The 23,098-nt window shown below is 39.9% G+C and overlaps 1 protein-coding gene across 1 annotated transcript in view; it reads right to left on the reverse strand.

Moving 5' to 3' along the window:
* Nucleotides 1–23,098, reverse strand: part of LOC126268191 (BTB/POZ domain-containing protein KCTD3) — a 225,565-nt gene that overhangs the window by 25,163 nt on the left and 177,304 nt on the right. Inside the window, exons 8-9 of the mRNA XM_049973801.1 lie at nucleotides 22,844–22,983; nucleotides 22,558–22,744 (exon numbers count right to left, since the gene is read on the reverse strand). Coding sequence (XP_049829758.1) covers nucleotides 22,558–22,744; nucleotides 22,844–22,983 — 327 coding nt within the window. The remainder of the gene's footprint in view (nucleotides 1–22,557; nucleotides 22,745–22,843; nucleotides 22,984–23,098) is intronic.

Here is a 23,098-nt window from a genome sequence, read left to right on the forward strand (position 1 = left end):
ATTACACTGTTTGGCAGTGCCCTGGCATGTCTCCCAATACATAGAAAATGAGGTGGCTAACTTTGCAGATATGGATAATTTCTGAGAAAAGCATCACCTACTGTTACCATAAATGCACACAACCTGGAAAGCAACGTTAGGCAACCATGTGAATAAACAAGTAGACATGCCATTAGGTAAAATTTAAAGAGTGTTGGTCTCCCTGAACACACAGCAGACCAAGAAAAAGGAAATTCGAAAATCTGAAGAACCAAACCTCAATGATGATGAAGAAGAAGAAGAAGAAGAAGAAGATGATGACTCAGTTTAACTTAAATGAAAAATTTCGGTATATGAATTATCCAGTTTAAGATGTCATCCATATCATTGTCAGCTGACACTTGAATCTGACTTCTCATTTTTCTCCTACATTTCCATTATTGCACTGGAAATCTGGTGTGGAGATGCCTTTGGTGACTTAGCAGACCAGCCCTGACATGAAATATGCAGCCACATAGATTACACATAATTGCTTAGACTCTTTTCATTCTTCTTGAATTGGTCCTTATAGCATTTTAGAAGAGCAATGCAGGATCTTCTAACTGTGCTCACTTCACTATGCAAAATTTGTCAAGGAAGTCTGTTGTTTCTAATCTGCTGGACATGCCCACTCCATCTGCATTGGTGACCAATAATAGTGACTTCATTACTGTACATCTTTGCCTTCCCAATGTTGATACAAAGACAACCCATTTGATATTCATAATGTATCTAAGATCTTATTTTTATTTTTATTTATTTATTTATTAATTTTTTTTTTTTTTTTTTTTTTTTTTTTTTTTTTTTTTTTTTTTTTTTTTTTTTGTGAAGCATTCTAGTTTCTTACGATCATGGTGATATAGCATCCACAGAGCAGAGTAGAAACAACAGCTGCCTGATACACCATCAGTTTGGTGCATAGTGTTAGATCTTCATTTAGCAAGAACTGGTGTAGGAGATGACCAAAAGTAACATGTGCAGCTTGACTCCTGTTATCGAAGTCCTTTTCTGATGAGCAATTATTTGATATTGTACCTCCTAGACAGAGGGAGTGATCTACTTGTTCCAAAGATGTGCTGGAAATATAGACACTGAAATCCGGAAAGACAGTTCCAGGAGCTGGTTGTGTTTTTTGGGTGTTGATGGTTATGGCAAATCATTCATATGCACTACTAAAACAATTTACAGACAGTTGCAATTCTGTAGGTGTGTGAGCTGCAGAAGTACTGTCGACTGCATATTACGGTTCAATTACCAGAGAGAGACTTGTGAAGCTTTTTGAATGCAATCTGGACTAAACAGCGCAGGTGTAGAACCTACAGGCAGATTTGAGGAAGGGCTCCTTCAAATCTGCACTGTTTACAGACAATGTCTCATACAGCATCGGTGCTAGGTACAGAGCAAACAAAGTTGTCATGACGACACATCCTTGTTCGAGGCCATTAGTAATAGGGAATTTGTCAGACATTTCATTTTGTATAACACTTGCCGAGACACATCCTAATGGAAAGCTCAAATCAGCTCAACAAAATGTTCAGGACAGCCAAAATGCTTTAAGACGAACTACATGCCTTCTATTGGACAATACATCAAAGGCCTAGAACACGGGTCGCAGAACACAACTCACAGAGATTTATGACGTTCCCCTGCACTTCTCCTGTTGTTGTCATGCACCGAAAAACATAGCAATAGCTCCTCTGGAGGGGCAAAAACTGCACTCAGATTCAGGAAGTACAGCCTCACAAAAACCTTGAGGTGATTCAACAAAATTCTAGCAACAATTTTACCAGTTATGGAGAGCAAAGATATGCCATGGTAATTAGCACATATGCTTGGATTCCTTTTTTTAAAGATTGTGACAATTGTGGAGTTCTTTATGCTGGTTGGTACCTAGCAGGTTTCCCACATTAGAAGAAACACGGAGAAGTGCTCGGCTTTTAGAGGCAACCCACCACTATGAATGCTCTTCAGGAGGGTGTTATCAGGTCTGGGTGCCTTTCCCAGTTTCTTACTACCTAGAGCCTTGCTGAATTCATGAAAGATTGGTGGGACTGCCATCCAAGATTGTGTTGCATGGTTTGGGCCATGAAGAGGAAGTTGTCAGCAGCAGTAGAACTATGGTTTAAGAGTGACTTGAAATGTTCTTCCCAGTGAGTCAAGATATGCTGACTGTCAGTGAGGATGGCCATACTGTTGGCTTCTTTCAGAGTCCCTGAGGATTTTATTCCAATGTAAAAACTCCGCAAGTACCTGACATCTGACAGACTTTGGAGTACCTTGACTTTTTGTTGCCATCAGTTGTTCTTGATTGTTCTTTATTTTAATTTGACATTTCTGCTTGAGTCCATGAAAATGTCTTTTCTTTTCCATCCTGGATGGATTCTGAGAAAGCTCCCACTTTAGACAGCAGATAGATGCAAAGAACAGTTCTACCATCAACTGAGCAATGTTCTCATCAAGATACCAACTAAATGTAAACTCTTATTACTTGACAACTTCAGTGCTAGAGTGGAACAAAAGAATTGGTTTTGAGAGAAGATATTGGGTAATCAAGGTGCTGGAAACTGCAATCCAAATGGGCTGCTACTTCTTGGTCCCCATGCTGTGCATGACCTTTTCATCACCAACACACAGTACTGCTTACCTAATTGTTATAAGACTACATGTTCCGAACACTCGCATCTCACTGACTGTGTTGTCAATCAGAAAAACGACAAGAAAGATGTCCTGCTCACAGAAACAGCTCAAAACACTGATGACTGCTTAACTGATCACAAACTACTGGTTAACCATCTGAGGAACCTCGTCCATTGTAAACCATGATCCTCCTCCTCCTCGAATCCTTCCAGCAGAAAATTCAACATCAACAGCCTGCAGAATGAAACTGATTGCTCTATCTTGCAAGACAAATTTTTGGATTGATTTATCAATACACCATTTAACACAACAAATGCTGAACAGGAATGAATCATTCTAAAAAACACCATTAAAAAGATTGCAAAGATGCAAAGAAGAAAAATACCTGATTTGACAGAATAATGAAGTGATTAAGAACCTCATAAGTGTCAAGCTGTCAGGCAGGATGCTTACCTATCTCATCCATATACCAACTGAAGAAAAGGGAGAACTTTATATCCTATTAGTACATCATATTAATCAAATACAGGGCATTCTCCATAGTTCAAAACTGAAAGAATTGTATAAATTGTGAGGCTTTCACAGCATGACTGACTGATGCTATGTGTCTGAATTTCCAACCAAATTCACAATTTCATTTTTACACAATATTCCAAAAACTTAACTAATTGCCTACAGATGCTAGAAGTGGTAGTCTAATATGTGCTTGCTGACTCGATTTCAACTGAAAGGTATGGTATTGTTGGTGTAGCATCCTGGTCTATAAACAGCCTATATCGCTACTGCCTATCGTGCATTTATTTATCTATGCCCATTTCATTACCTTGTGTATTCTTGCTCTGAGAAAAGTCTGATAATTTGTGGTGGTCTAGTGGAGTGGTATAAGGTACAGCCCAACTAAGCGATCACCAACCAAATCTGCCCACACATGAACTGTGAAGTGATGTTGAGCCACATGGTACCACTTATTGCGAGGGTTTTCTCGCAAACACAAATGCTCGTTATGGTGACTGAATACGCCATACCTAGTGACTGTCGCCTAATCAGGGAACAACACATAAGCTGGGAAATGCACATTTCAGCAACTTTGTTGCAGAAACCACTGTGCAAAATGCACAAGTGCAGATGGTCATCAAGGTGCAACAACTGAATCCTATGGAGATGAAACACATGTAGGGACTCGGCATTTAAAACACGCTGGATACTGCTATGAGACATTCTTAAGACTGAGGCAGTAGCATGTATGCTGATGCTTGGGTTGCTTCCTTGGTATCCAACACACTTTCTTCTCTAACAACTGAATGCGCTGATTGTGTCCTGCTGAGTCTAGCCTTGTCACTTCTTTCAATGCAGATGCACAAACAAACTGTGGTACCATTGACGTCTGTCTGGGAAGTGTTCTTGATTCATGTGTCCAATGGCTGTTTCATACATTAAGTGCACTCAGCTGTTCCATATATTAAGTACATGTCTGTAGAGATCACCGGTCATATACTGTTCCATCCTCCCAGTATGATGGCTAGTGCTTGAATCAGGAAATCCTCACATTTCTCTCCAGTATTCTCGTGTACACTGAGATTTGTGACCATGGTTTGTTACACATTTCTCAGTTCTTACGATGTGCCCCAGCTCCCCTAAAAGTTTGTCACAACATCTAGGACACCTGGAGTGTTTCACAATTCCTGTTACAGGCTTCTACGGGTTGTAGAGGGGCCCTTACAAGGGAAACATCCCATTGCATCTGCCCTCAGATTTAGTGGTAAGATGGCTCAGTGGACAGTGTGTCAAAACTGAAAACAGATCAAGCATAAAAACAGGAAGGAGGTCTACTGAACTGTGAAAAAAGAAACAAACTCGGAACACTGAACATTACAAGCCTATGATACGCAACGAGTATGTCTAACTAGCCGCTGTGTAATGGTGCTATTGTCATCAAGTTGGATTGGAAAGTGGGCGATCTATGTTCAAACCTACCACATGCCCCATTTTTGGTTCTACAAAATTATGAACTGTCCGCCGGATCACTGACGTGTGTGTTTGCTGTGTCCAATTTTGTATCTGTGTCGCTGTGTAACATCCGTTTGCAACTGTAAAGTGTAAGAAATCGGTCTCCAGGAGCACATATCTCCTCTTTATTCTACACAAGTATCACATGGTGTGACTCTTGCGTCCCATCTTGGGAGTTTTGACTCTTGAATTCCTTTGTTGTAATACATTTCACACCTGTTTATTTGTTGTTTCTGTTTCTGTAAAAGGTCTAAGCAGCTTGTCACCTGCTCTCACTACTCATCACATTTATCTGTAATGGTAATAACTTACCATATGATTCATATCCCAGCTATCCAGGGTATGTGTGCAAGCCAGCTGTCTTCCTTCTTCAGCCCTGGTGATGCAGACCGTAATCCTGAGTGTTGTCTGACTGAAATGGGAACAGTGTGTAGAGCCTCGAGAATTACGGTGTAAATTCTAGAGACACTCGGCCTTCCACCGTCTTGAACACTCGATATTTAAAGTATGAGTGTGGATGAGGGGAAGCGTATCTACTGTGCCACCCGTTTCTGTGTGCAGGTTGGAATTTTGTAATGAGAAGACGACAAACAGGGCAGTCGAACAACACTGACAAGTGTTTGCCGCAAGTGCCACAGACGCTGTGTGAGAGGATGTGGAGTAATTAAATGCTATTCTTTGATGTGTTAGTGAAAGTGATTATTGTAGAAAAAGAGAAACAAACATTTGACTATAGACTTTTAACTTACTTCATGTCTTGGCTCTGAATGAAGCAAGACGCGTGGGATGTCTATAAATTATTTGGTTATTAAACCCACCACATTGTAATTGTATTTAATAGTATCTAGTGCTCTAAATACAAGTGAAATACGAAAAGACGGAAATATTTACATGTGAAATGAGAGAATGTTATTCTGCATAATCCAACACATCATTAACTGGTGAAAACATGAAAGTTTGTATATTTACTCCACACATTCTATCATCGGAAACCGTTAGAACACGGTGACCAACGTGATCAGGAGTCAAAGAAAGAGGAATTTTGAAATGAAATCAAGATAAAAGGATATTGTGAGTTGCCATAGCAACCATTAGAGATAAGACAGGGAAATGGTTCACAGAGTTGGATTCGGCATAAACGGTAAAAAGGAGTGAAAATTAATGAATACCATACAAGAAGAAGACGCAAGGAAAATCTCAATAGTAGAGACTAAGCAGAGTTACGACGAGATCTATTCAATGACGAAGATCCATTGTTGAGAGTAAGCAGTCCTCACACACATCGCAGGGGCGCTGCTGCTCACCAGTGCTGACTACAAATCCGTTCACCAACACCGACGCTGAAAGCAACCTTTGACACTGCCAGTGCCCATGCTGATTCCACACCTGCTCACTGACGCAGCCTAAAACTCTATGCTGGGTGAGCGAAAAACAATTATTTGAGTGTGAAGTTAAGGACACTGTTCAACAATAGACTGTTACTATATTTATTATACTCAGAGGTGAATTTTTTAAATGATAACTCGATCTAAAAGTAAGAAAAATATGGATAATACTCAAGAAACGGGGGAACATCAGAACCAGCCACAGCCATGACAGTGAGAAACAACTTGCCAGACTGGACTGAGGTAGCAAATTTAATTAAAGCATTAAGTCTTAAATTAGATAACCAAAGAACAGAGTCAAACGCCCAAATTACTACTTTAAGTCACAATTAGACTCAGTGAATACTCAACTAAATGCTAGATTGGATGATCAAAGTGCAGCTGCAAATGCTCAAATTGCAACTTTAAGTGAAAAATTAGACGCACAGAGTGCAAATTCAGCTACTTTAAGACAAGAACTAAGTCTTCAGTTACATTCAGTAAATGCTCAGTCAAATGATAGATTAGATGAACAGAAGGCAAATTCAGCAGCCATAAGAAAGGAACTAAGTGCTACTTTAAGTGAAAAACTAGAAGCACAGGGTGAGGTTTTAAATGCTATGTTCAATGTCTTAAATGTAGTGTGGAGAGTCTGAAAATAGTTCAATGCCTTAAATGTAGCGTGGAGAGTCTGAAATTAGATTTAAAAAATGAATTAAGTAATTCCATAACTATCCAGATGAACCAAATGTTTGCTGACCTTAACCAAAAGCAGGATGACAAATTTCAGAAGTTGGCTCAGAAATTAGAATTTGATATTGAAGACAAATGTAATAACAAAGAAACCGATCTTAATGAAAAATTAGAATATTGTGAAAATGTATGTACTGTTAAATTTAATTCTGTAAGACAGGAAATGAATACTTTGACAGAGAGCACAAATCAGCCTAAGGAATCAATGTTGATTATTCATTCACAAATTCCAGGTGTTAATGCACGAGCTGTCAGTTTGGCGGAACTATTTGAACTAATTATGGATCGAGAAGTTACCGAGACTATAAACTCCAGAAACATTTTAACTACTGCTTCTTCCAAACTTCATAATTCCAGCAAGGTTATGGATGGCTTGTGGGAAGAGTTCAAATTTATCCATGACAAAGTAGAACATAGAATGACTTTACCTAATGTTGCATTACCGAGTGAAGTAGTGATTGTTTTGCTGTGGGGAGACTTTCACATAAAATTTAATGAAAAGTACTGGTCTACGCTTGCTCAAGTAAACCTAATATCAGATCCATGGGGATTCATGGGATACGGGTGGAGTCACACCGTTTCTCCAGGGACTTTAACATTCTTGGATAATGGGCGGAGTGGCGACCGTTGGGTCCCAAGTTGTTTTTGGTGTTTCTTCTGTACTATTTTTCCTGCACCAAATTCCATTCAAATTTTAAACTATTTTGTTATCTATTAATGAATTCTTAAACTATCCTATAATGTTAGAACCTAGGAAACTAAATATGACTAAAAGATAATAGACTTAAGAGAATCACAGACACACCGTGATCTCTAAACATGAAATGCAATGAATAGTATATAGTATTAGTGGAAAACATAATATGAAGGTAATATTCAAACAGAATGATATCTAGATGACATGAACTGAACATATTCTTTTATGTGTGTATAAAAATATAGTATAAGCTTAATGACTAAACAACTATTTTATCATAGTGTATAATTTTCTATTTAGTATAGAATATTTTATACCCTTTATGAAATGTGATGTAGATGGGAGGGTTTGTATTAGTTTCTGGAGGGGTGGGTACTGTAAGTACAAATACGGCTAACACAGAACACACACCACATCTTCCAAACGACCCTCACAAACAAGTGTGACTGATTCACTATTTGCCGTACCATAGGTGTTGCTAAGATTTTTCTTCGGGAACCTCAAGGGTGAAGGTGAGGATGTCCGTTCTGTAGGAGACGATTTAACACCATACCTCCTCCGGCTTCTCACTCAAGTACTGGCGAGGTAAGGCTCCTGGGGAAGGGGGGTGGGAAGAGCTTCCTGTCTTTGGGGCTATCTTCTTACTCTTCTTCGATCTAAGCAACCATTTCTACTTTTTCATTTCTTACTTCTCATTTGAGTACCTGTCTATCTTTCCCCCTTTACACATTCATATACTTTTATCGCTGAAGTCCTTTTTATTTTCTGTGGTTTCCAATAACCTTCAACTTATTTTATGTAAGTAGGTTGAAGAATCAGACTACACAAACACACCTACACATATACACAAACACAAAAAATAAAAATGATTACACAAACAATGATCTTACACATCAATAGGGGAGAACCATCGAGCGCTGTAGGGGGAAAGGAATGTGTACATTGGAAAATGATGCACACATTGTCATTTACTGGATGGTTCTGCATTATATAAGAACACTTTAGGGAGATGTGCACACATTATCATTTACAATGATGGTTCGACATTGCCTAGGTATATGAAAGAAACTATCATATAGGAAAATATGTGTACAAGAACAATGTCAATTCTATATTGCATATGTACATAAGGATATAAAAACTATGATAATTCTACATCAGGGATACACAAAAAGGAAGTGTGAATAATTAAGGAGAGCATAAACGTAGGATGAACTAATGAGCATAATCCAGGGAGGAACTAATTGTGACAATTATTCAGTCAAACATATGTTCTGATGATTTGTGGGATAGTGGGACAAGTATAGCGTAAGTAAAGGTACGATATTTTGAATAGTGTACATAAAAGTGGTGTTTACAGGAAGCATAGTGGAAGAGTAGTGGAGGACTCGAGGGGATTAATTTAAGTATTAGGAAGTGAGGGTTAAGTGTGAAATATATTTTATTTTCCAGAGGATATTTAATTATAGTGTACATAAAGATGTATACTTGGGAAATGAATCATGAGTCCTACTCAGGAAGGATAAGAGGAGGCCGCACCCAGCATTTACTGAATATGATGGGCAGATGGGCATACCTAAGAAAGGCTGACCTATACTGTGTGGACAGGGGCACCAAGAAGGAGATTGACCTGAACCATAGGAAAAAAAGAATTAAGAGGGGCCTACCTACTGAAACAGAAGGAGGAAGTGCACTCATAGGGTCAACCCATAAGTAAGGTATAGGTACTATTCCTAAAGGGAAAAGGACAGTATCGTGATAGAAGTCACACATAATGTAGGAATTATTCTGGTAAATTTGAATTCTATATTCCACTAGCATTATTATGTTTTATGTTTATGAGTGTCAGAAAGAACAATTTAATTTGCCCAGAGTTCCTCCAGACTACAAGCTACTGTAGGTAATGGAACTATTACACACTAAAGAAAAAATAGTACAGAGAATTAGAATGAATAATGAAATAACTAAGTGTCTATGACACCTGGAATTTGTGACTGGAAATCAAGACTGTTGTCCACATGATTCCTAGATATAAAAGTCCTAACTCCAACATTAGGTGAAATGCTCAGATAGTTATCATCAAAATGAAAAAAAAAGAAGAGCTAGATATTAAGTGAATGATTACTAAAAGAAATATAATGTATACTGATTAAAATGCAAATTAGTGTTATGTGGGATATTAAAGCACATAATGAATAGGTATAAAATATCGTGTGTTCGAGCTAAGGGGAGCGATATGTAGTGCCTTGAGAATTTCGGTGTAAATTCTAGACACACTCGGCTTTCCACCGTCTCGAACACCCGATATTTTAAGTATGAGTGTGGACGAGGGGAAGTGTATCTACTGCGCCACCCGTTTCTGTGGGCAAGTTGGAATTTTGTAATGAGAAGACGATAAGCGGGGCAGTCGAACGATTCCGACAAGTGTTTGTCGCAAGCATCACAGACGCTGTGTGAGGAGACACGGAGTAATTAAATGCTATTCTTTGCTGTGTTAGTGAAAGTGATTATTGTAGAAAAAGAGAAACGAACATTTGACTATAGACTTTTAACTTACTTCATGTCTTAGCTCTGAACGAAGCAAGACCCATGGGACATCTATAAATTATTTGGTTGTTAAAACCAGGCAATTGTGATTATGTTTAATTGTATCTAATGGGTATCGGCGTAGTTGACTCACAAGAGTTTGCATGCTTATATGAAACTTGTGGAAATGAAAATATACCTGAGCTGGACTGAAAGTATGAGAGTACAGAGTTACACTCCTGGAAATGGAAAAAAGAGCACATTGACACCGGTGTGTCAGACCCACCATACTTGCTCCGGACACTGCGAGAGGGCTGTACAAGCAATGATCACACGCACGGCACAGCAGACACACAAGGAACCGCTGTGTTGGCCATTGAATGGCGCTATCTGCGCAGCATTTGTGCACCGCCGCCGTCAGTGTCAGCCAGTTTGCCGTGGCATACGGAGCTCCATCGCAGTCTTTAACACTGGTAGCATGCCGCGACAGCGTGGACGTGAACCGTATGTGCAGCTGACGGACTTTGAGCAAGGGCGTATAGTAGGCATGTGGGAGGCCGGGTGGACATACCGCCGAATTGCTCAACACGTGGGGCGTGAGGTCTCCACAGTACATCGATGTTGTCGCCAGTGGTCGGCGGAAGGTGCACGTGCCTGTCGACCTGGGACCGGACCGCAGCGACGCACAGATGCACGCCAAGACCGTAGGATCCTACGCAGTGCCGTAGGGGACCGCACCGCCACTTCCCAGCAAATTAGAGACACTGTTGCTCCTGGGGTATCGGCGAGGACCATTCGCAACTGTCTCCATGAAGCTGGGCTACGGTCCCGCACACCGTTAGGCCGTCTTCCGCTCACGCCCCAACATCGTGCAGCCCGCCTCCAGTGGTGTCCCGACAGGCGTGAATGGAGTGACGAATGGAGACATGTCGTCTTCAGCGATGAGAGTCGCTTCTGCCTTGGTGCCAATGATGGTCGTATGTGTGTTTGGTGCCGTGCAGGTGAGCGCCACAATCAGGACTGCATACAACCGAGGCACACAGGGCCAACACCCGGCATCGTGGTGTGGGGAGCGATCTCCTACACTGGCCGTACACCTATGGTGATCGTCGAGGGGACACTGAATAGTGCACGGTACATCCAAACTGTCATCTAACCCATCGTTCTACCATTCCTAGACCGGCAAGGGAACTTGCTGTTCCAACAGGACAATGCACGTCCGCATGTATCCCGTGCCACCCAACGTGCTCTAGAAGGTGTAAGTCAACTACCCTGGCCAGCAAGATCTCCGGATCTGTCCCCCATTGAGCATGTTTGGGACTGGATGAAGCGTCGTCTCACGCGGTCTGCACGTCCAGCACGAACGCTGGTCCAACTGAGGCGCCAGGTGGAAATGGCATGCAAGCCGTTCCACAGGACTACATCCAGCATCTCTACGATCGTCTCCATGGGAGAATAGCAGCCTGCATTGCTGCTAAAGGTGGATATACACTGTACTAGTGCCGACATTGTGCATGCTCTGTTGCCTGTGTCTATGTGCCTGTGGTTCTGTCAGTGTGATCATGTGATGTATCTGACCCCAGGAATGTGTCAATAAAGTTTCCCCTTCCTGGGACAATGAATTCATGGTGTTCTTATTTCAATTTCCAGGAGTGTATTTCAAGTGAGAGAGATAGTATTTTTTCTTGGTTCCTCTAACCAGCATTATTTCTTTGGAGAAGAAGTTGGGGAGATCGACGCAGCTGCACGTCCAGAGAAGAGGATCAGCTAAAAGTTGCAAGTAAATCAACTGTAGTAAGAGAAGTGTGAAGTTTTGCACTGCTTTTGTTGCAAACCATTAGAAGTGTATATATTAATATTTTGGCCTCATTACCAAGGAACAGAAATAATGGTGTGAAGGCTACATGGTCTTGTTTTGTTATGTTGTATGCTAAAGTCAAGGCATAGAATATTGTATCCCAATGTTTTTGTTAAAAAGCAAGGTTCATTGAGAGCACATCTGGCAGTGTCTTATTAAAGGGTTCTGTCAGACCATGTGTCGGTGGGTGGTAGGCAGTTGTCATTCTGTATATGACGTCACATCAATAAATTATCTCTGAATCTAGTTTCAATTGGAAAACTTTTCCATGATCAGATATCATTACAGTCTGATTTAAAATAGTAGTCACTTGACATTTGAGCCCCAAAGTTGTGGCATCGTCATGTCAAGTACAGTCTGCAGGCACCTGCCACAGCATATCGCTCTTGCAGGGATAAAAAACCACTTTAAAGCCTCTATCTTCCATAAAAATGAAGTACAAAATCTCAAATTCACAGACAACATAGACCTCTTTAGTGTTTCTCAGCTTGTTAAAGTCTATCAAAGAAATTTGAACAACCGGCTTTAAATGATTACGCTAGAAATATACAACAACCCTCTACATATCACTCACATAGGGATCGTGTGGATGAAATTAGAATAATTACTGCAAGCACAGAGGCATTCAAACAATCATTCTTCCTGCACTCCATATGTGAAAGGAACAGGGAGAAATCCTAATAAGTGGTACAATGGGACATACCCTCTACCATGAACCTCATGGTGGTCTGCAGCATATAGATGTAAATGTAAAAAACATCTTGGTGTCTACACAAAATGAAATATATTTAAAATGCAGTCTAAGTTACTGATGGGAGGTGGCTAAACAGTCTTCCTTAGTCTCATGACAGAAAAGAGAACTGATCATAATAAAGTCACAAAAACAAGATTTAATGGACATAAGATCTTTACTGAAGTACACTATAAACTATATACTGGTCAGACAATGGAAAGACACCGCTTAATTCAGAGGCAGAGTCAGTGGAGCTATTAAGTGTCACTGCTGTAGTGACAGATACTATCAAGTCTTCAATGCACTGTTGCAATACACTTTAATTGTTCCATGTTCCTGTATTACTCCTTTCACATGATTCACTATCTTTTCCCAGTCTTCTGGTGTCACTTTCTCAACTGCATCCTTCAACAGCTGTTTCACTGAAGTCAGTGTAAATTGTTTATTTTCTGCAGCAATATAATGTTTAACATGAGCCCACATCAGTTCTATGGAATTGAAGTGGCAATGGCAGCAAGGCAATATGAGCATTTTAGTTTTGAAGCAAAGTGTCTTCAAACCATTTCACAAAAGTATCGTGCTTCATCTCTTTGCTGTAGTTGGAGGTCATGTTTGAAGTGAATAACAGCAGACAATTAGAAATAAAACCTTTTGAATTTCTGGCAAGTGCTACAATTATTGTCGGTTAAGCCTTTTTTTAATCTGTCCCACATTCATCCATGTTTCATCAAGCCAACCAATATCATTAAAATTTGTGCCTACTAATTCTCTAAGTGGCATTGCCAAACTGCAATATCTTGTTTTTCCATTCACAACTTTTGACCTGAAATGGATTCATAGTGGAATCCCAATTTTTCCACGAGTCATAACAAGGACAATTTACTACCCTGAAATAGGTCTGCCACTACAAGGGTAGCATGTAGCTTTTTGAGTGCCAGACACTCCTTCCTTGAATAATACAAATAACATCTTCCTGTAAAGTGTTGAGATTTGTGGCCCTCTTCTCGAGGCACTTCTTCTTCCCAGGTGTCTCCAACTTACTCATAGAAGATGCGCCTGATTCTTCTTTCACAAATTTATCCTTGCAGATTCTTATCACTGATCATTTGCAAATTTGTAAAGCACTTGTAGTTCACTCCAGCACTTTATCCAAAGAAAATAGAGATGCTCCTGCATGCCCCCCCCCCCCCCCCCCCCCCTCTCTCTCTCAAAATAGTCCCTCATGGAACACACAAATTCATGTGACTGACTGTGTATAATCACACCATGTCTGACACTTTTTGAAAGTTCTTAGGAGAGTGCAGCCTTAGTCTAACCCTCTTTCAACTACTTTGATCACACATTGTAAGGCACACGAAGACGAAAGTCGCCCAAATCTTTCCCTACAAAGGCTCATTGATGACAGGCTGGCACAATGCTTTAGGCAGAGCAACTCTGTGCAGCAGTGGTGGCAACATAGTGGGAGCCAACAGTACCAGGCCTCCATTGGTGTATAAATGGCAGGAGCCATGCAGCCTGCTAACAATTAGTTAAATCAGACTACACATAGCATGCTCTGTACTCTAAAATGAAGTCTTCCAGAAGGATTGCAATTTCTGGAGCTCTGGCGGTTGTCAGAGCTTTGGTGACAGTGTAGTGGGTGATGTAATCAGTGCTGACTATTAACCATCAATTCCCATTTGTCAACTTCAGAAACACCCCCAAGAGGTCAATTTCATTCTGGTGGAAAAGGTGCTGCTGCAGACGGGATTGGTACCAGATGACCCAGAGATAAGTGTGGCACATGCTTCCATAACTAGCATTCCTTACAGTGGCTCACATAGTGTCTAACAAATCTGTAGAGACCTGGTCAGTGATAGCTGCTTCTAATTCTGTCTACAGTCTTCACAAATTTCAGGCAATCGGAAGTTGGAGTGATGTGGAAAAATTTCATGATAGCAGGTCGTAGATGAGCTGGGATGATGACTAACCATTTCTGCCTCATCAGATCATAGTTCCTTTTATATAATGTTCTACTTATTAACTGGAATTCTCCATTGGCCAGTTCCTCAATCTTCAAGGCCTCTGTGGTTTACAGCAATGCTGGATCTTCCCTCTGTTCAGCAGCAATGTCATTTAATGCAATGACGACTGAACTTCCATCTACTGGATTCTTTGAAACGCAGTCACTGTCCACTTTTGTGTAACTCTATGGTATCATACTCCTGGAGCCTCAGTCCCCATCTCACCAGTTGATCTAACAGACCCTTAAGGCTAGTCAGCCAGCAGAGAGAATGGTGATCCAGCAAAACAGTAAATGGTTTGCCAAATAAATAAGTACAGAATTTGTTGCTGACCCAAATAACTGCAAGGATCTCTTTCTCAGTTGTAAAGCATTTCCTCTCAGATTTGTATGGTATTCCGGAAGCATACACTATCACCTTTTCATTTTCAGCATCTTCCTGGATTTATAAAATAACTGCATCTATCACATAACTGCTAGTGTAGGTGTTAAGTTCTGTCCCATAATTCTCAACATACAATTCTAGGACTGGAGAGGATGTTGGCAATCCTCAAGTACAAGGTAAGATCTTTCTTACACCTCATTTCATAAAAATCTGCATCCCCTGCAGCAATTCTTGCAAGGAATGTGCTTCAGTAGAGCAATCATTTATGAACTGTTGGTATTAGGAGCACACCCCAAGAAAACTTCTCACATACAAATGTGCTAAGAAGTCAGAAAATATGTGACTGCTCTTATATTCTGTGGATCGGGATGGACTTCATCATCATTCAGTAGGTGCCCTAAGATATTTTTTTCCTTGGGTGGTGGAAAGGCACTTTTTCATATTCAAGTCGGTACATGCAGTCTGAACACACTTCAAGCGACTGTCAGGTGACTTAAATGTTTTCCAAATGTCTTTCAAACAATGACAAGATCATCCAGACAGCAAACATACATCCTCCATTTAAGGTGTCAAAGCAGGTTTTCCATCATACCCTTGAAGATGGCTGGTGTGTTACATAGTACCTATGGTGTAACTATGAACACACAGGAGCCGTCAGGAGTTATGTGAAGGTAGTTTTTTTCCCAGTCAGCTTTGTCAACCTCAATTTGTCAGTGACCTGGATTCAAGTCCACAGATAAGAAATACTTTGTTCCCTCCAAGCACTCTAGTGCACTATCAATGAACAAGCTTCAAATTTTTGTTCCTCTGCAGAGCGTGATAGTAGAGGAGTTGGTTGTACCTGTGTTTATCATGTTTGGGTTGTCCTCTGATGACTGTGGCATAGGTCCTAGTTTGCCAGTTCTGTTCTTCTTGGTGTGTTTGACTGGTGACAGAAACTGACACTGAAGATCAATACACACTTTCTTCAACAGTGTCTCTTACCTCCTGATGTATGGGGACAGCACTCATGGCTACTATCTCTTGCTTACTGGGTCCAACAATTCTGGTTGTCATAAACTACAGTTTCTCTTCCCTTACAACGTGGCGTATGAGAGATGTGGCCTTTCATCAACTGCCACAGGAAATATATTTGGGAGTTGATCATACCTCTTTTGTCAAACTCTTTTCTGTTGCATTTCCTCAAAGCACTGGCATCAGCCAATGAATTCCTCTGTTGTGGTATCCTTTACCAGAAGAGCTTGGTACATATTCACTGTGACACCCTTCATCACATATGAGATTTTGTCAGCTTCTGTCATATCTGAATTTACAATGTGCCTTAAGGTCAAAACATGTTGTATGTAAGAATGTGTCATCTCCCTGTGATGATGACACCTTTTCTTCCACTCAGTGCATTTGCTGCTGATTGTTGGCTAATGTTTCCTTCAGTTTGGCCGGGAATCTATTCCAGTTGTTGAGCTTCTCTTTTTTGCTCTTGAACCACTGTTGGGCTAAGTATGTATCTGCCAAATACATCATGTCATCCCATCTGTTGTATCTGATGACTCGGTCAAATCCTTTCAGCCATTGTTTCAGGTCCTGAGCAGTATGTCCAGTAAACACTGAAAGATGTTTGAAATCCAGCTAACTTGCTGCTGTTTTGGAATCCACTGATCTCTGAGTGAATAGACCATGGGAACTATGTACACCTTATATTCCAATTCCCCAGTTTTGTCCCTGTAGGTGATGGATCTTATGTTGTCTAGTTGGAACCATGCCGATGTAGATATTTTGAGGTATCTGGCACCTCCAACAAACAATGTTATGTCATAAGAATCAAGTCCAAACCCAAAAACAGGGTTGTCAATGGAGTACAATATTTAGAACTTGAAGATTGTTTATTATGAACAGCAACGTAGAGCCATAACAGAATTGAACTCCTAGATGGAGAATGGCGCTATTTATGCAAATATTGAAATTCCAGATTATACAAACATTATGGACATAAGAACTTCCCAGAAATGATCAATATTAAATGAAAAATAATTGTGGGTGATAGACCTGTTGCATGCCAGCCAGTGACGTCAACTGTTACATCACACACTATGTTGCACAGCTCATTTCATCAACAGTTTATACACTATAACAATAAGTCCTTGATTCTTAGGCATAAATTAAAGTTAAAATAACTAATGACACAATAACGAGAGTGTTAATTTATTTTTAAGGTTTTAATCTACATGAACCCCCATGAACCATGGGCCTTGCCACTGGTGGGGAGGCTTGCGTGCCTCAGCGATACAGCGGTACAACCACAACGGAGGGGTATCTGTTGAGAGGCCAGAGAAACATGTGGTTCCTGAAGAGGGGCAGCAGCCTTTTCAGTAGTTGCAAGGGCAACAGTATGGATAATTGACTGATCTGGCCTTGTAACAATAACCAAAACGGCCTTGCTGTGCTGGTACTGCGAACGGCTGAAAGCAAGGGGAAACTACAGCCATAATTTGTCCCGAGGGCATGCAGCTTTACTGTATGATTAACTGATGCTGGTGTCCTCTTGGGTAAAATATTATGGAGGTAAAATAGTCCCCCAATCGGATCTCCGGGAGGGGACTACTCAAGAGGATGTCGTTATCAGGAGAAAGAAAACTGGTGTTCTACGGATTGGAGAGTGGAATGTCAGATCCCTTAATGGGGCAGGTAGGTTAGAAAATTTAAAAATGGAAATGGATAGGTTAAAGTTAGATATAGTGGGAATCAGTGAAGTTCGGTGGCAGGAGGAACAAGACTTCTGGTCAGGTGACTACAGGGTTATAAACACAAAATCAAATAGGGGTAATGCAGGAGTAGGTTTAATAATGAATAGAAAAATAGGAATGTGGGTAAGCTACTACAAACAGCACAGAGAACACATTATTGTGGCCAAGATAGATCCGAAGCCCACACCTTCTACAGTAGTACAAGTTTATATGCCAACTAGTTCTGCAGATGATGAGGAAATTGAAGAAATGTATGATGAAATAAAAGAAATTATTCAGATAGTGAAGGGTGACAAAAATTTAATAGTCATGGGTGACTGGAATTCGGTAGTAGGAAAAGGCAGAGAAGGAAACGTAGTAGGTGAATATGGATTGGGGCTAAGAAATGAAATAGGAAGCCGCCTGGTAGAAATTTGCACAGAGCATAACTTAATCATAGCTAACACTTGGTTCGAGAATCAGAAAAGAAGGCTGTATACATGGAAGAAGCCTCGAGATACTCACAGGTTCCAGATAGATTATATAATGGTAAGACAGAGATTTAGGAACCAGGTTTTAAATTGTAAGACATTTCCAGGGGCAGATGTGGACTCTGACCACAATCTATTTGTTATGGCCTGTAGATTAAAACTGAAGAAACTGCAAAAAGGTGGGAATTTAAGGAGATGGGACCTGGATAAACTGAAAGAACCAGAGGTTGTACAGAGTTTCAGAGAGAGCATAAGGGAACAATTGACAGGAATGGGGGAAAGAAATACAGTAGAAGAAGAATGGGTAGCTCTGAGGGATGAAGTAGTGGAGGCAGGAGAGGATCAAGTAGGTAAAAAGACAAGGGTTAGTAGAAATCCTTGGGTAACAGAAGAAATATTGAATTTAATTAATGAAAGGAGAAAATATAAAAATGCAGTAAATGAAGCAGGCAAAAAGGAATACAAACAACTCAAAAATGAGATCGACAGGAATTGCAAAATGGCTAAGCAGGAATGGCTAGAGAAAAAATGTAAGGATGTAGAGGCTTATCTCACTAGGGGTAAGATAGATACTGCCTACAGGAAAATTAAAGAGACCTTTGGAGATAAGAGAACCACTTGTATGAACATCAAGAGCTCAGATGGAAACCCAGTTCTAAGCAAAGGAGGGAAAGCAGAAAGGTGAAGGAGTGTATAGAGGGTCTATACAAGGGCTATGTACTTGAGGTCAATATTATGGAAATGGAAGAGGATGTAGATGAAGATGAAATGGGAGATACGATACTGCGTGAAGAGTTTGACAGAGCACTGAAAGACCTGAGTAGAAACAAGGCCCCCGGAGTAGACAACATTCCATTGGAACTACTGACAGCCTTGGGAGAGCTAGTCCTGACAAAACTCTACCATCTGGTGAGCAAGACGTATGAGACAGGCGAAATACCCTCAGACTTCAAGAAGAATATAATAATTCCAATCCCAAAGAAAGCAGGTGTTGACAGATGTGATAATTACTGAACTATCAGTTTAATAAGTGACGGATGCAAAATACTAATGCGAATTCTTTACAGACGAATGGAAAAACTAGTAGAAGCCGACGTTGGGGAAGATCAGTTTGGATTCCGTAGAAATGTTGGAACACGTGAGGCAATACTGACCCTACGAATTATATTAGAAGCTAGATTAAGGAAGGGCAAACCTACATTTCTAGCATTTGTAGACTTAGAAAAAGCTTTTGACAACTTTGACTGTAATACTCTCTTTCAAATTATGAAGGTGGTAGGGGTAAAATACAGGGAGCGAAAGGCTATTTACAATTTGTACAGAAACCAGATGGCAGTTATAAGAGTCGAGAGACATGAAAGGGAAGCAGTGGTTGGGAAGGGAGTGTCTCAGGGTTGTAGTCTCTCCCTGATGTTATTCAATCTGTATATTGAGCAAGCAGTGAAGGAAACATAAAAAAAATTCGAAGTCGGTATTAAAATCCATGGAGAAGAAATAAAATCTTTGAGGTTCGCCAATGACATTGTAATTCTGTCAGAGACAGCAAAGGACTTGGAAGAGCATTTGAACGGAATGGGCAGTGTCTTGAAAGGAGGATATAAGATGAACATCAACAACAGCAAAACGAGGATCATGGAATGTAGTCAAACTAAGTCGGGTGATGCTGAGGGAATTAGATTATGAAATGAGACACTTAAGGGAGTAAAGGAGTTTTGCTATTTGGGGAGCAAAATAACTGATGATGGTCGAAGTAGAGAGGATATAAAATGTAGACTGGCAATGGCAAGTAAAGTGTCTGAAGAAGAGAAATTTGTTAACATCGAGTATAGATTTAAGTGTCAGGAAGTCGTTTCTGAAAGTATTTGTATGGAGTGTAGCCATGTATGGAAGTGAAACATGGATGATGATAAATAATTTGGACAAGAAGAGAATAGAAGCTTTCGAAATGTGCTGCTACAGAAGAATGCTGAAGATTAGATGGGTGGATCACATAACTAATGAGGAAGTATTGAATAGGATTAGGGAGAAGAGAAGTTTGTGGCACAACTTGACCAGAAGAAGGGATCGGTTGGTAGGACATGTTCTGAGGCATCAAGGGATCACCAATTTAGTATTGGAGGGCAGTGTGGAGGGTAAAAATCATAGAGGGAGACCAAGAGATGAATACACTAAGCAGATTCAGAAGGATGTAGGTTGCAGTAGGTACTGGGGGATGAAGAAGCTTGCACAGGATAGAGTAGCATGGAGAGCTGCATCAAACCAGTCTCAGGACTGAAGACCACAACAACAACAATCTACACAGAATGCTTTAGATGCTCTTCAATTTGTGGCTACCTTAGTGTGCCTTAAGTTTTAGCCACAATGAGTGAGAAAATCCCCTACATTTACAGCCAAATGAGCATTTTCCATGAATCTTATCCTGTAACAACACTATTTTAGATGTTTGTGACTACCTCAATAGTCTCACATTTTAGCTGCACCAAGTGGGGGAAGTCATCTACACTTACAGCCGCACGACCATTTTTATACAAACTTTTACCGCAAAACAACACTGTCCAATATCTTCTAGTATGAACAGTCCTCTAGTCAATTTGTGGCTAAGTCATGAGCCAGCACTGTTCTGTACAGTTTCCATACATAATTTGTTTCTATGCTACTTACTTAAATAACATATGATACTGTAATTAAAACAACTTTTCATCATAGTTATACATGGGTAAGATACTATTCCATTACTAGTTAGTAGTGTTTCGATATTAAATCAAATTGCAATTACGTATGAGACTATTCTGGAGGTGTTTTGTTCAAGACACAACACTTCACTATTCTCTGTGGTTCTACATTAACTTACATTCATACATTTATTTGAGGTCACTGCCACTTTCAAATGTCATATCATATTAGATGTTTACCATTCTTAGAATACTAAAGTATGGAGAGAAACAAATAATTTGCAGTATTATTTTTAAGCGGGAATAATAAAAATGGAAGGCAAAGGAAGACAAGTTCATGTTACAGTGATTTAAGATAGGGTTGCAGCTTATAACCACTGTGTTAAACTTTTAATTCAAAGAAATAACAAAATATTGTAATTGGATAGATAAGAAAATTTATTTGCCAAGGGGCGGCAGGAGAACAAACACATAAAAGAAGTAAGCGAAAGAAAACTTTGCAACAGAAATAAAAGTCAAGGGGACTGATGACGAGTAGCATAAAGGAGAATAACATCAAAATAGTGGCCAACACAAAGTGGACGAAGTTAATGAATCTACTATCTATGAAGTGAGTTTACACAGGGTGGCCAAAGTGAGGAAGATTCAAAAATAAACTGATGCAGGTAAAGAAGACTTTCTTCAACAAAAGAGCTTCACTGATACCAGATATTGATTTGGAGTTGAAGAACCAGTTCCTGAAAGTGTGCATTTAGAGCACAGCAGCATTTGGAAGTGAAAAGTGAACCATCAGAAATTTAGAGATGAAGAAGCTAAAAGAATTTCAAAGGCAGTGCTATCCAAAAATATTAGAAATGTAGCTATCTAAGAATATTAGAAATGTAGTGGACAGATAAAGTACAAAATAAGCAGTATTAAAAACAATACGTGAAAATGGAAACCTGGAAAGTCAACTTACCTGAAGAAGGGACAGTTAGAGGGACTTCTGCTCAGCATTCAAGAATAGTTAACCTGGCAATGGAAAGAACAGTAGAAGGGGAAACAGCAAACAGCAGAGGTGGACGAAGACTAGAATATGCAAAACATATTATAGAGGCTGTTGGGTGTAATAATTACATAGACGGGAAAAGGCTAATGCAAGACAGTGAAAGGTACAGTACAGTGTCAAATCAGACAAGAGACTGATGGCCTAAAATAGAGATGTTGTTAATGGGGGGGTTTCTCTTCATAAGGATTTCTAAAAGTAATGTTTTGCTCATAATTCATATTTTGAAATACTGTCTTCCTTGGAAAAAAATTACAACCAGAAAACATTCATCTTTTGCTTCATTCTATAACCCTGAGAAAAATTTATGAGGAGATATGCAGACTGTGGTTCATGTGTTACAATATAATGTAATGCTACTTAGCAGAAAAACATTCAATGGTAATGAGTCTGCTGGATCAGCCTGACAGAAAAATTCCATTAATATGTCCTAGTAGCAGCTTGCGCAAGGCACAAATTAAAGTTTTTACAACATCAAATGCACATAAACCTATGGTATGTAATGCATAACTGATATAATACATAATTCATACGATGGGCAACTAAATTTTCAAATGTAGTTGACAGTTGCAGGAAAAGCTTATCTGTTACCTGATAACGTGCAATCAAAATATAACACAAACACTAGCAAAAACTGAGAGACACATACCACAGTCATTTCCTGCTGCATAACTGATATTTGGTTCCACTTCATCCAATGAAACAATTTTAAATGAGGCAACAGGTGTGGAGCCAGGCTGGGTGGAAAGCATTCCTCTAAATCGAGTTACACTCCAGGTACGAACATGGTTATACTCACTGCACACAGATACTAAAAATTTCTCTGACAGTGTGACCTGAAAGAAAGGAGGGGAGAATAATTCCATTATCATAAGTCATCTAACAGGAATATTTAGGTGATCACTAAGGAAAAAAAAATCTGAAAAATTGCATACCTTTGTGACAGGACTCTGATGAACTGTGAATGTCTGGAAAAGCTGGGGCCCATGTCCTACAGTTTCTGGGTGCTGAACGATAACACGCACTGTTCCTGAACTTGTTCCATATGCTATTTCAATCCAGTTACCACACAAACCTGAAGGCAAAAAGATACCAATACCTGTGTAAGAAATGGATAAAATAAAAGTTTTCTTGTTAAACGCATATAACAGAACTAGGAGATCTCTCCAATTAAAATATGAGTTAAACCA

This window comes from Schistocerca gregaria, chromosome 4 (assembly GCF_023897955.1).
Source record: "Schistocerca gregaria isolate iqSchGreg1 chromosome 4, iqSchGreg1.2, whole genome shotgun sequence".
Classification (NCBI taxonomy): Eukaryota; Metazoa; Arthropoda; class Insecta; order Orthoptera; family Acrididae; genus Schistocerca; species Schistocerca gregaria.